The 12,943-nt window shown below is 36.1% G+C and overlaps 1 protein-coding gene across 1 annotated transcript in view; it reads left to right on the top strand.

The window, feature by feature from the left end:
* The window catches only part of LOC113115270 (1,4-alpha-glucan-branching enzyme-like), a 153,473-nt gene that overhangs the window by 119,871 nt on the left and 20,659 nt on the right, over positions 1 to 12,943 (top strand). The window contains exon 14 of the mRNA XM_026282725.1: positions 9,585 to 9,715. Coding sequence (XP_026138510.1) covers positions 9,585 to 9,715 — 131 coding nt within the window. The remainder of the gene's footprint in view (positions 1 to 9,584; positions 9,716 to 12,943) is intronic.

The following is a 12,943-nucleotide window of genomic DNA, read 5'->3' as shown; positions in this document are numbered from 1 at the left end:
ACTCAATAGTTAGTTGGGCTCCTTTTACATGAATCACTGCAGCAATGCGGTGTGGCATGGAGTCGATCAGACTGTGGCACTGCTCAGGTGTTATGAGAGCCCAGGTTGCTCTGATAGCGGCCTTCAGCTATTCTGCATTCTTGTGTCTGGCATATTGCATCTTCCTCTTCACAATACCATAGATATGGATCTATGGGGTTAAGGTCAGGCGAGTTTACTGGCCAATTAAGAACAGGGATACCATGGTCCTTAAACCAGGTACTGGTAGCTTTGGCACTGTGTGCAGGTGCCAAGTCCTGTCGGAAAATGAAATCTGCATCTCCATAAACTTGATCAGCAGCAGGAAGCATGAAGTGCTCTAAAATTTACTGGAATACGGCTGTGTTGACCTTGGACCTCAGAAAACACAGTGGACCAACACCAGCAGATGACATGGCACCCCAAACCACCACTGACTGTGGAAACTTTACACTGGACCTCAAGCAACGTGGATTGTGTGCTTCTCCTCTCTTCCTCCAGACTCTGGGACCCTGATATACAAAGGAAATGCAAAATTTACTTTCAACAGAGAATATAACTTTGGACCACTCAGCAGCAGTCCAGTCCTTCTTGAAGTGAGACGCTTCTGACACTGTCTGTTGTTCAAGAGTGGATTGTCACAAGGAATGCGACAGCTGAAACCCATGTCTTGCATTCATCTGTGCGTAGTGGTTCTTGAAGCACTGACTGACAGCTTTGCATCACAGAAATAAATGATAATTTAAAGTATAATAAATTTAAAAACAATTATTTTAAATTGTAATAATATATCACAATATTATAATTTTTTTCTGTATTTTTGATCAAATAAATGCAGGCTTGATGAGCAGAAGAAACTTCTTTCAAAAACATAAAAAAATAGTAATGTTTCAAAACTTTCGGTCTCTACTATATATACATACATAATGATTAATATAATTCATTAAATTAATTATAATATTATTATTTTTATTATTATAATTATATTATTAATATTAACAAATATAATTTAATATATTGTTAAAATAAATGAAAATTAGAAATGTTGGCAGTTATAATAAAAACCGTTTATAAACTGGTTTTACCAATAGGATAATTATTACTGGAGTAATCAAATAATTGCTACTTAGGAAATATTGGCTGAAATTTGTTCTGATTTTAATGCAATTCATCATATTGGTTCCATGATCTCAGTTCTGTTTAAAAAATTCACCTATAGCCTGTATTTCCTTTAGTTTTGTAGAGCAAACGAGCTCAGACGACTCTAATGAGTGGTTTTTAGAAAAGATGAGTTGAGCTTTGAGCATGTCTAGGGTGTCTGAGTATTTGTAATTGCTGTGTATCATCCTTGTCTTTTCCCAGGGTAGATAATCGACAGTAAAAAACCTTGGCACCCACTCAGACACCCAACTCTCTCTCCACAGCGCTGACAGAGTGCTAACAAAGTGTCGCTCCAACGAGAAGAGCGCTTGTGTGCGTGAACTGAATTCTTAATTCCCTCCTCTGTTTCTCAAATTCAGCTTTGCGGACCTCACTGAGCAGAGCTGCTCCTTTTGCAGTACTTGAATGAAGACTGGGGTGGGACAGGGTGGGGAATAGGGTGCACGATAAACTGGAACACTGTCTTTTGTTTCTGGTTCAAAAGAGTTATATTTCAAATAAAGGGTTTTGGAAAAATTGCATATTCTAAAATTGAACAAACTGGCATATTAATGATTTCTGAAGAATTATCTGACACTGAAGACTGGAGTAATGATGCTGAAAATGTATCTTTGCATCAGAGGAATCAAATATAAAAATATATATATATATATTGAAATAGAAAATAAAAATAGTATTATTAATTAAATGTGTAGATTTAAAATTACATTTAAATGTATGGGCCCTATTTTAACAATCTAAGCGCATGTTCCAAAGCGCAAGGTGCATATGCACTTAGGGTGTGTCCGAATCCACTTTTGCTTGGGAATGGGAAAAATGATCTGCGCACCCAGAGCATGGTCTAAAAGGACTGTCTCTAATTCCTTTAATGAGCAATGGGTGTATTTTGGGGCATAACGTGCAATAAACCAATCAGACTTTCTATTTGCACTTGCGCAATTGCAGATTCACTATTAACACAGTGGAATTTGCAAGTGCAAAGACTAAACGCATTCATTATAAAATGTAGGCAGTTTATATTTATGTAGCCTACATAATAATAATATTTTATATATTTTGTGTGCTGCAGCATGTCCCTGAATGTTTAAAAAGCAAAGTGTACATGTGTTGTAGGCGCATGTTACTAATGCGCTCTTTAAATAACAAAAAAATACTGCAACATTGACTTTAGACCAGGTTTTAGTTGGTCAATGGTGCAGTTTATTTCAGTTGCCTCAAAATAGCAACGCGGCAACAATGCGGCTGAACATACCTTTTTTTTTCAGACCGGCACGGCCATGGGTGCACACATTGGTGCAAATGCATTTGCTGTTTAAACAACGTGGTGCAGGACGATAAAATGATAACTGCGTTGAGCTGAAACTAACAAAAAACACTGAGTGTATGATAGGGCCCTAAATGGTGAACATTACAATCAGGGTTATTATGATGTTAACTGATGGACCTCTATATTTTATTTCAGTAAGTTGCCCAAGAAACATTCCTTATTTTAATGTACTTAAAATGTGCTTAAATAATTACTAATAAAATGACAAAAACCCACAACAAAATTGCTAAAACTTCAACTGATATTATATGAGCTAAGATTTAAGCATGTGTTTTAACGATATTCAGTTTATCCACCTTTATTTTGTTTGATCTGAATTAACTCAAATTACTTTTCTTTTGCAATTGGAATAATTGCAATTTTAACCATACAGTAGATACAAAATGATTGTTTTTAAATATACAAAAAGAATAATATTTATTTATTTTTATTTACAGTTTTATGAACAAGTCTGGGCACCCCTCTGAGGCTGCATAATAATTTATTCTGTCTTTTTAAAAAAAAAATATTGTAGTGATATGCCATTCAGTTTTTTTGAGAAAGATGGATAATGTGATGTTTTTCAGACAAACATTTTTAGTATAGCAGTTTTGAGTTGTATGAAATAAAGTCAAATGAGAAAACTAGAGAGTGCCAAGGTTTGGCCACCCCTTTAATTGTAGTGATTGTAATACCTGTAGTCACTTAATGCTGATTATTGCAACTCAAAATTGGCTCAATGGACATTAGACTGAAAATACAGGTGCAACAAATCATAAAAAGAATTATATTCAAGGTAGCTAATTGCTAGCTAAGTTGTTCTTCTCTTTGAATTTCTACTGGAAAGTAGCAACATTGGAACCTCAGAAGAACTATCTAAAGACTTAAAACTAGGATCATTTATCAATATCAATTAGGAAAAGAATACAAAAAGGTCTCTGTCTCCACAGTCAGAAATATAGTTAGAAAATAGAGGGCAAGACGCCGATACAGCGTTCTAGCATGACCATCCCAGTCCCCAGAGAGAGAGAAAAAAAGTGTAGGCCAACCTTCAAGTTCTTCTTTGCTGGAGTGTGTTTTCTCACAATACCTATATCAGGTATAGGGACATTCTATATGGTATTACCAAAGAAAGTCTTGACATTTAAGGCTCTTAAACCCTCAAGTTGCATGCGAGACGAGGAACCATCATTAAGCTTTTCTAATAAGATATAAATCATCTTTGGAAAAGCGTAATAAAAACCATTGCAGCATTCACTACGAGGCTTTATTAGCTCCATCACATTTAATATCTCCAGCAGAAATCACAAGCACTATATCATCGGTTTTCAATATATCCTCCTGCCCTGCAAGGGACTTCAGTTGAAAAGCCGGTTGCATGGGCCGCCCGCTAATTTGAAACCGTTTCTCAGCAGGCTTCTAAAGACTAAAGCTGTGATTTCAGCCGAGCGCTGTTTACGTGCAGCTACAATCATACAGAACGCCCGCTGTGCTGCAAACAGGACCGCTGTTCACCAACTCATCCCTGCTCCCCTGTCTATTTCTCTGTTTCTCTCTTCCTGTCTTTCTGTGCTGAGGGACAGTCATATATTATTTACAATCTGTCCACTACTGCACACAGCAGGACACATACAATGTGTCTAGACACGAGCAGCTCAAGTGCTCCAGTTTCACCGCTTTTCAGAAATGGTTTGTTTACATCAGTTTTGGTGCTTTAGAGTCGATGTGAAATCAGCATTGACCCAATTTACTTGACTTGAAAATAAGGATGCTCTCCATAAAGAATTAATTACAAGGAGTGGTTCACCCCAAAATGAACATTTTCTGAAAGTTTACCGACTCCTTAGATCATCCATGAGACCAGTAGATGTGTCAGAGGCCATTGGGCAGATTTGGCCAGGGTGGCAAGGTCACACCTCTATTTGTTTTCCAAAGACATCCTGGGATTTGTTTATGACCACAGAAAGTCAGGAACTCATTTTAACATCTCATCTGAAGGATGGTACTTTTTGACAGTATTGTGTCCCCATCACTATACTGGGGCTCTAAGACCCACACAGAACACAGGGTGGCAACAGTATGATATGGCTGCTGCATACATTACTTTCTCTCTAATAGATCATCTGCAGTGAATGGGTGCCGTAAGAATGAGAGTCCAAACAGCTGATAAACACACAACAGTAATCCACACCACTCCAGTCCTCCAGTTAATGTATTGTGAAGTCAAAAGCTCCTTATTTATAAGAAATAAATCAAGCATTGAGACATTTTGAACTTACATTTTTGCAGCCGAAATGCCAGTCCATAATATTGCTTACTCCAGTGAAATCTCTTCTGAATGAGGAGAGAAATATGCACAGATCAAGCAAGTGCAAACAGTCCAAAATAATTCTAAACCAATATATATGTGGATTTTGATGACTCTTTTTTTTTTTTTTTTCACTGGAGGAAGCGTTATTATGGATTATGGACTATTATTATTATAAGACATTAATTGATGGAATGGAGTCATGTGGATTATTTGAGGACTATTTTGTTGTTTTTATCAGCTGTTTAGACTCTCATTCTGACGGCACCCATTTACTGCAGAGGATCCATTGAGGGGAGCAAATTATGTAATGATATAATTACTCCAAATCATTTCCAAAGAAGAATCAATCTCATCTTTATCGTGGATGGCCTGGGAGTGAGCAAATTTTCATTTCGGATGAACTTCTCCTCTCAGGACAAAAGACTAAAGTACTTGTGTTTATCATAACTATCATAACTCTTCATGTCATAATAGAATTTGTTTTGTTTGTTTTTTGGGTTGTAAAATTCATCCAGATCCTAAGTATGGCATCATAGGTTTCCAAAGGTCTGCCAGAATAGTTTCTACATTTGAGCCCTGAGCAAATCAGTGCCTAGTCATGAATAAGTAACTGTGGAAGTCAAAACACTGGCTAACTGATGAACACCGAATACAATAAAACCCTGCAGGCATCCTGAAGATCATCCAAATGTTCAGCGTGGTTTGAGAGGGTCAGCAGGGTGTGTGCTCTTGTGCCAACAAGTTTCCTCTGCATCCTGTGAAATCCCCCAGAATCAGGAGTTGTGTTTGACTAATAGTTTGTTATACTCAGTTTTCTGTGTAAATATATTTAAAAATGCAATTTATTATTTTGATGCAAAGCTGAATTTTTTTGTTTCAGTACGTCTTCAGTGTCACATGATCCTTTAGACATCTTTCTAATATGCTGAATTGCTTCATTATCTTTTTAGGAGACTCGTATCCCTCCATTGAGACCACCTTATTCAGAGGCATACTTTTAGCTCTGAAATGAAAATAGACATGATTGGAATCTCTAACAAAACACTGAAGTTGTTTGTGTGTGCACTAAGGGATATAGTTCCAGCCCTCCATAACCCACAGTATCTCCTGAGAAGCAGTTTGGTGCCAGTATATCATGACAAGGTAGAGTATTGCCTCACCTCCAGTCCTCACTTATATGTCTACTTCAGAGGATCTGCTTTTGTGTCAGCCATGTCGATGAAAATGTAACCCCTCGGATCTAGACTAGTTACAGTAAATTCCTCCATAATGCTAGACTCATGTTACAGCTACATAGAGTGATGAACGGCTGCTGGAGTCGGATGTATTCCTTCCTTCAATCCTTGTACTCTACAAATGACTAAAAGGAGATTTGTGTTCATATATATATATATATATATATATATATATATATATATATATATATATATATATTAAATATACCAAATATTTGCATTTAAAGTGAAGGAAAGTACTAGAAGAATATTCTGGGCTAGATTTATGTGCTTGAATCAGTTGACTAAACTGTTATGAAAAATGAAGCAAATGAAGATATTGGCACGGATAAAGACAGACATTTGAAGGTTGCTTGTAGAGCTGTAGTCAAGTCCAGCTTTGTCGAGTCCAAGTCAAGTCCAAGTCCAGGACTAGTCGAGACCGAGTCAAGACCGATTCCAAAGAGGTTCGAGTCCAAGTCCAGGACTAGTCGAGACCGAGTCAAGATCGATTCCTAAGAGGTTCGAGTCCAAGTCAAGTCCAAGTCCAAAAGTTTCGAGTCCAAGTCAAGACTGAGTCCTAATGAGAGAAAAAAGGGTCCTCTTCAAGACCACATACTACTAAACTACTGATAATGTTTGTGATGCGAGAGACAGCATATCTCCTATTCTAAGAAAATTAATTTACATTATTATTTGTAATGATCAAAAGCATGTGGAAAGTAAAAACTCTGTAGGACAGGGGTCTCCAAACTACATCCTGGATGGCCAATGTCCTGATAAGTTTAGCTCCAGCTGGCCTTAACACACCTGGAAGATTAGTGTGTCTAGTAAGAGCTTGATAAGGTTCAAGTGTGTATAATTAGGGTTAAAGCTAACAGGGGCGTTTCACAAGATCCCGGCCCTATGCATAGGCGGTCCTGATGGGCCCCCATGCCCCCCACCCATGAAAATATCCAGGAAAAATAAAATATATTTCAGATTCATACTTTTCAAGGGCCCTCTCTTCCTTTGGGGCCCTGGTAATCAGTACTGGTTTTACCCCCAGTCCAATCATGGGAGCTAAACTATAAAGGACACTGGCCCTCTAGAACAGAGTTTGGAGCTGTAAGGTCAAATTATTTTTATATACTTTATTTTCATTTTATTTACTTAATAATGCTGCTTTTGCTGACATTATGTCTGTGGTCAAAAATTAAAATGACTGATGCTTTGGCACAGTGCACAGACACACGCAAAGCTCGGGATATGACAAATGCGCGCAGCAAGGAAGAGATAAGTTTGACTCTACTCGGCATGCGCACATAAATACAGCGATATTTTTGTCATACTGTACTAGGGCTTGCATAGACTACTCGGCGCTGTTGGAAACAATCATGCATGCATTAACCATAAAAGTGTTTGTAAGTATGACGTGAATTTTAGAATTACAATATTGACGTTTGAGGCGATCTAGGTGTAGACGTAAATAAAACACAATCTAACAGGTAGAAAATTAAATTAGAAACATCTAAAATTTTAGGTTGCATGTGCACCGCTGGTCATGCACATCCTTTCGCGGAACAATACTGAAAGCTAAGATGGAGAAACAGATGATCATAGCTGTACAAGGATAGCCATTTTTAAATGAATCTATTAGAGAGCTACTGAAAGGGATGTTTAGTGCTGGAAATCTGTTTATTCTTTGCTGAAACGTATGCGTCTCCACAGAGAGCGGCTCATAGTTGCCCAGCAACAGCAGACGCCACTGGAGCGCAAGCGCAGGATACAGAGTGCTTCGGAAATAAGGAGAGCGGCGCGCCTAGCGTTTTCCACACGTTTTCAGTCGCGAAATCATGCAAATGTGGTTTTGTTTTGAAGGAGAAATTTTTTATTTAATTTTTTTGCTGGACTCGGCCGAGACCAACTAGAAGACTTGGCGAGTCCAATGGCCAAGTCCGAGACAAGTCAGAGTGCAAATGTAACGAGTCCGAGATGACAGAAAAATGTCTCGAGTCAGGACTCTACAGTCCTAGTACAGCCCTAGTTGCTTGAATACTAAGGTTCACTATCGATACTTCACTCATTCTGCATCTATTTAAGATGCTTTGGGGAAAAACAAATTTTACTCCAAATACTGAAGCCTTTTTCAATCACACAGTGTAACTGCATAACATCATTGGTATGTGTAGTGTATTAAAAATGAACCAAAGTCTAGATTTAGGGGCTATAATTTTATATATATATATATATATATATATATATATATATATATATATATATATATATATATATATATATATATATATATATATATATATATATATATTTCAATTATAATAGAAAAGTTCATTTCTAACCCTTAGTATTAGAGCTAAAAAAAAGAACGCAACTCTTCAGATGAATCCTGAATCTGGATGTATTATCTGTTCGGTAGAAGCATTTCTTATCTCTCTTTCTTATTCAGTTCCCAAATTGGTTGAGGGTTTGGACCACTAAAAATAGTGGGGCAGAGTGACATTGATAATCTCTGGTAATGGCATGTTACAGACTTGTCTTTCTGCTGGAAACCGGCTAAATCACTGCAGTCATCTGCTGCTGACAGTGAGCTGCAGTTTTGCCCCAAGAGTGTCATCTCTGGATTTCAGTTAGATATTAAAGAAGAAAGAAAAAAAAAAATCCCACATTTCAAAAGTTGGAGTTTGAGTAGTTTGAAGGGTCTGTGTTTTGTAGGGAGAAAGAAATCTTCAGTGGATGGATCCTTTGAAAATATTCTTCTTGTTTCTTGATATTTATTTCATTTGAAAATGTACAGTTGCAAAAAATAAGCTGGCCACCAATTCTCAAATATACTGCATCTAAAACAAATGTAAATAATTAATCACAATAGAGAAATACTTTAATGTTTATTTTGTACTTTTACTTAATCATAAATATATATATATATATATATATATATATATATATATATATATATATATATTTATTTATTTATTAAGAATGCTGTAGATCCCAATGTTTTTTTTTTTTTTTTTTTTTTTTTTGACTATTTTTGTTTATTTGGCACTAATTGTAATTGCTTATTTATTTTTTAATCTTATGCACAAGAAATAGACAACATGATAAATAAAGTGTTTGTGTAATACTAATATTTGTATTTATTGTCTTAATTTTTAGCTTTTCTGTAGCAGTCTTTTAGCTTTTTTTTTTTTCATCCATATCCAAACCTTTAATGCACTGAGACTTCAAGACTTTATTATTATTTTTTTTCTGTTTAAGATGTTATTTTTTTCCAAATGAAACTTCTTGCATAGTATGAAACTTCGGGGCAGTGAGAAACTTCCTGTAAGATGTTTCTCAAAATCCATTTTACAGAACAGAGGTTTAATAACGTCGGGATGATTAGCAATGAGTTCACGCATAGGGCACGGAAAGTTGTGGGATTTTCAAACATATCCGTACAGATGGGAACCAGAGCGTTTCTGCTGAAGATCAAACATGCAGAGGCTGAGATACAGAACATGTGTGATTAAAAGCACACAAATCTCATGCAATCCCACTGTGCTTGGTTTTTGATCTCCGTCTCTCTCTGTAGGCTTACATCAGCGCCAAACACGAGGGAGACAAGGTGATCGTCTTCGAGAGGGCCAACGTCATCTTCATCTTCAACTTCCACCCAACTAACAGCTACAGCAGCTACAGAGTGGCAGTGGGGCCGCCGGGGAAGTATCCTTCAACTTCATAATGCTACGCTCAAAGATTTCAAATCAATTCAATTCAAAATTTATTAGCATGACTGTAAATGACACAATATTGCTTACTATACATGCACAAAAGGATAATATAATAACACATAACAATAATTAAATGAACATCACAGTAATAGAATGGAATATTTTAACTATATCTATATCTCTCTCAGAGAAAAGCAGTGTTGTTATTAACTTCAAAAAAATATTACAAGATACATACCAAAAATACTAAAACTAAAATTAAAAATAGTGAAAATATTCAAATAAATCCAAAATATTAATGCATACTATAACAAAACAGAGTTAAAAAAAAACAGTAACGGTTTATGGTAACATTCTTACATTTTTCTGATTGTATTATTCACTTTGATTCACATGATATATATATTTCAATTGATATTTTACTGTTACAAAAATAAGCAGATTTGGGCCAGAAATACAAGACAATGTTGCAGCTAATACCCTTAATAAAATTAACTTTAGTAATAATAATGTATTCATTCCCAATATTATATATTTTTTATAACACCACTCTATTGCAGCTACTACCCTAAATGATAATTATGATAATAATAAATAACTATAATAATAATCATTCTGTAGTGGGGATAATAATAATAATGTAATTATTTTCAATGTGTATTATTATTATTATTATTACACCATGGTATTGTATTGCAGCTTAAATAATAATCATAATTATTTAGGCTATTAGCTGCAATACAGTGGAGAAATTAAAAATAAAATAATAATATTTTAATAATTTCCTATTATTGTTACTATTATTATTATTATCATGCCACTACATTGCTGCTAAAACCTTAAATAATAACAATAATAATGCTTTAATAATTTCAATATTTACTGGTTGAAAGATAACGCCCTAAAAGTGGTCTGAATGACTTATGGCAAGTCTTCTGAAGATGCACAATAGCTTTTGTGTAACAAGCGGCTGAAATTGAATGTTGCAACAGCATGCAGGTGAGCGAATGATCCTCACTGTAGAGTGTGATTGTGTACAACAGGTTTATCAGCGTCTGTGTCGCTCTGAAGCTGTAGGGAGTGTTTTCAGCAGAGGGCTAAAGGAGAACCCTGCTTACAGATGCAAACAGCTGAGAAGCTGCAGAAATACCTGTCATTATTGAGTGCGGGAGGTAAACACGCGTTACTGTGTGTGTGTCTGTAAGCTAACTGTGCTTGAAAGATGAGAGTCGAAGCCGAGCGTCCAATTAGAGCAGAAGACAGATGAAAGTGCCACTCTGTGTCAGAAGAGGTAAACAAGTCTGACCCAACGAGTCCAGAGTGCTTTTTCATTAAATCCCAACCATCTCACACACACATATCTGTGCGTATGCATCCATGTTTCTCTCTGTTACCTCACAGTCATCTGTTAGACTCATCAGATGGGTCAGGTAAAGTCATAATAACCGCTGTATCTCTAGATGTGTGAGAGTGAAATGGGCTTGTGTGTTTTTAGTGAGTTCAGGGAGCTTCAATGGACAATTTAAAATTTGGTAGTACTTTTATACACAAAAAGTCCCCGGATCTTTACCCATAATTTTACATCTCAGATCATTCTCCTTGTGATAGTGTCTCTTATTTTTATATATAGTTCAATTAACTTATTATACAGTTTTGATTCGGGCCGCAAATGTGCCACTATATTGCTTCTTAATTAATATTATATTTGACAAATGTAAAAATGCTGCAAACATGACAATTGTAATGTTTAGTGGAATTTATATATAATAAAAATTATAATAATAATTATATTGTTAATTCCAGTATTTTTTTTTTTTTATTTTAATATTTATTAGGCTAAATAAAAAAAGATTTAATAATATTTTCTAGATTATTATAAATAGTTAACTTTCTTTTTATGTCTCTTCACGCAACCATGAATCATTTCAATTGTTGATCAAAATTTGATTTGACAATAGTAATCTTACCGCAACCATAATGTTTCATAATTCCATCCGAACTCCCATTGCATTTTCTGTCACTTAATTTTTGTCATTGCTTTGTGATATTAGGCAGACCTGAGAAGCTAATGTACTTATCCAAGCTGAACATCTGTGTGTTTTTTGTTGTTTTCTTCGTCCTTTAAAGCTGCATAGTTTGCATGACAGAGGAGTAGGTATTTTTATTTATTTATTTATTTTTATGAAACCCGTTAGGATGCATTTGTGTTTACAGCACTGATGAGGCCAAATGTGTCCCTGAAACACTGGAGCACAAAACACTTTTGAGCCTGTTTACACTTATATTCATTATCACGTGTAAAATGGGCCAAAATGAGTTTTTTTTTTTTTTTTTTTTGACTGTATCCACATTAAAATACACTTTGGCATGAGCTCCCGCCTCATCAGATGACAGCTGCAAAAGCCATATTTCTGTAAACAAGTGGAGCTGCAAACTGAAACTTTACTACAGGTAAAACCCAAAACAAAAAAAGCTTCAGGGAGGCGGACATGGTCATGAATCTGGATTCTAGAGACAGAGACAAAGAACTTTGCCTTAAAAAGTCTCTCCCGTGTCCTTTCAGCAGGAAGAGCATCAGTTTTGTTCCTCAGACTTTTTCTCTCTTTTCAAAAAAAAAAGAAGACAAAGTTTCCCCCGAGTTAAGCATTTCACCACAAACATCAGCCATTAAAATTCTGTCGACATCAGCTTTTGACAGGAGCTCAAACCTTGGATGCTTTGTTTTTTTTTTCTTCTCAATTTTTGGTTCTCTGCTCTCGATGGGCGCGTTCTTCATCTGCTTCTCTCCATTCAGAAGACGGAGTATTGTAAATCCCAGTTGGGTATCATCATGAAAGCACATCCTGTCAGGCCTGATGTGTCTCTGATACGCTGCGTGCCAACAGGCGTCTGTGATTGTGTCAGGTCATCATTCTCCTATTATCTGTCAGGGGCATTTACCTGAACGCCATTCTAAATAATTCAAGCATATCAGCATTCCTCCTTGAATCTGTAACAGGCTTGTCCTCGGGCGAAACAGCAGCAGGCTTTACAGCTCAAAGATGCTTGATGACTTTATACAACAACAACAAAAAAATTGCGTAATGAGTGTGATAAAGGAGGGAAATGCATATTGGCATGTGAGGCAGAACACAGGATCTCATGGGAATGATTTCTGCTGTTGAAGATGAAAGTGTTGTGAGGACTGTCAGTGGGGCATACTGGCATCTTATGGTTATGT

The sequence above is a fragment of the Carassius auratus genome, chromosome 15, assembly GCF_003368295.1.
Source record: "Carassius auratus strain Wakin chromosome 15, ASM336829v1, whole genome shotgun sequence".
Classification (NCBI taxonomy): Eukaryota; Metazoa; Chordata; class Actinopteri; order Cypriniformes; family Cyprinidae; genus Carassius; species Carassius auratus.
This window is presented reverse-complemented; position numbering and strand designations above follow the sequence as displayed.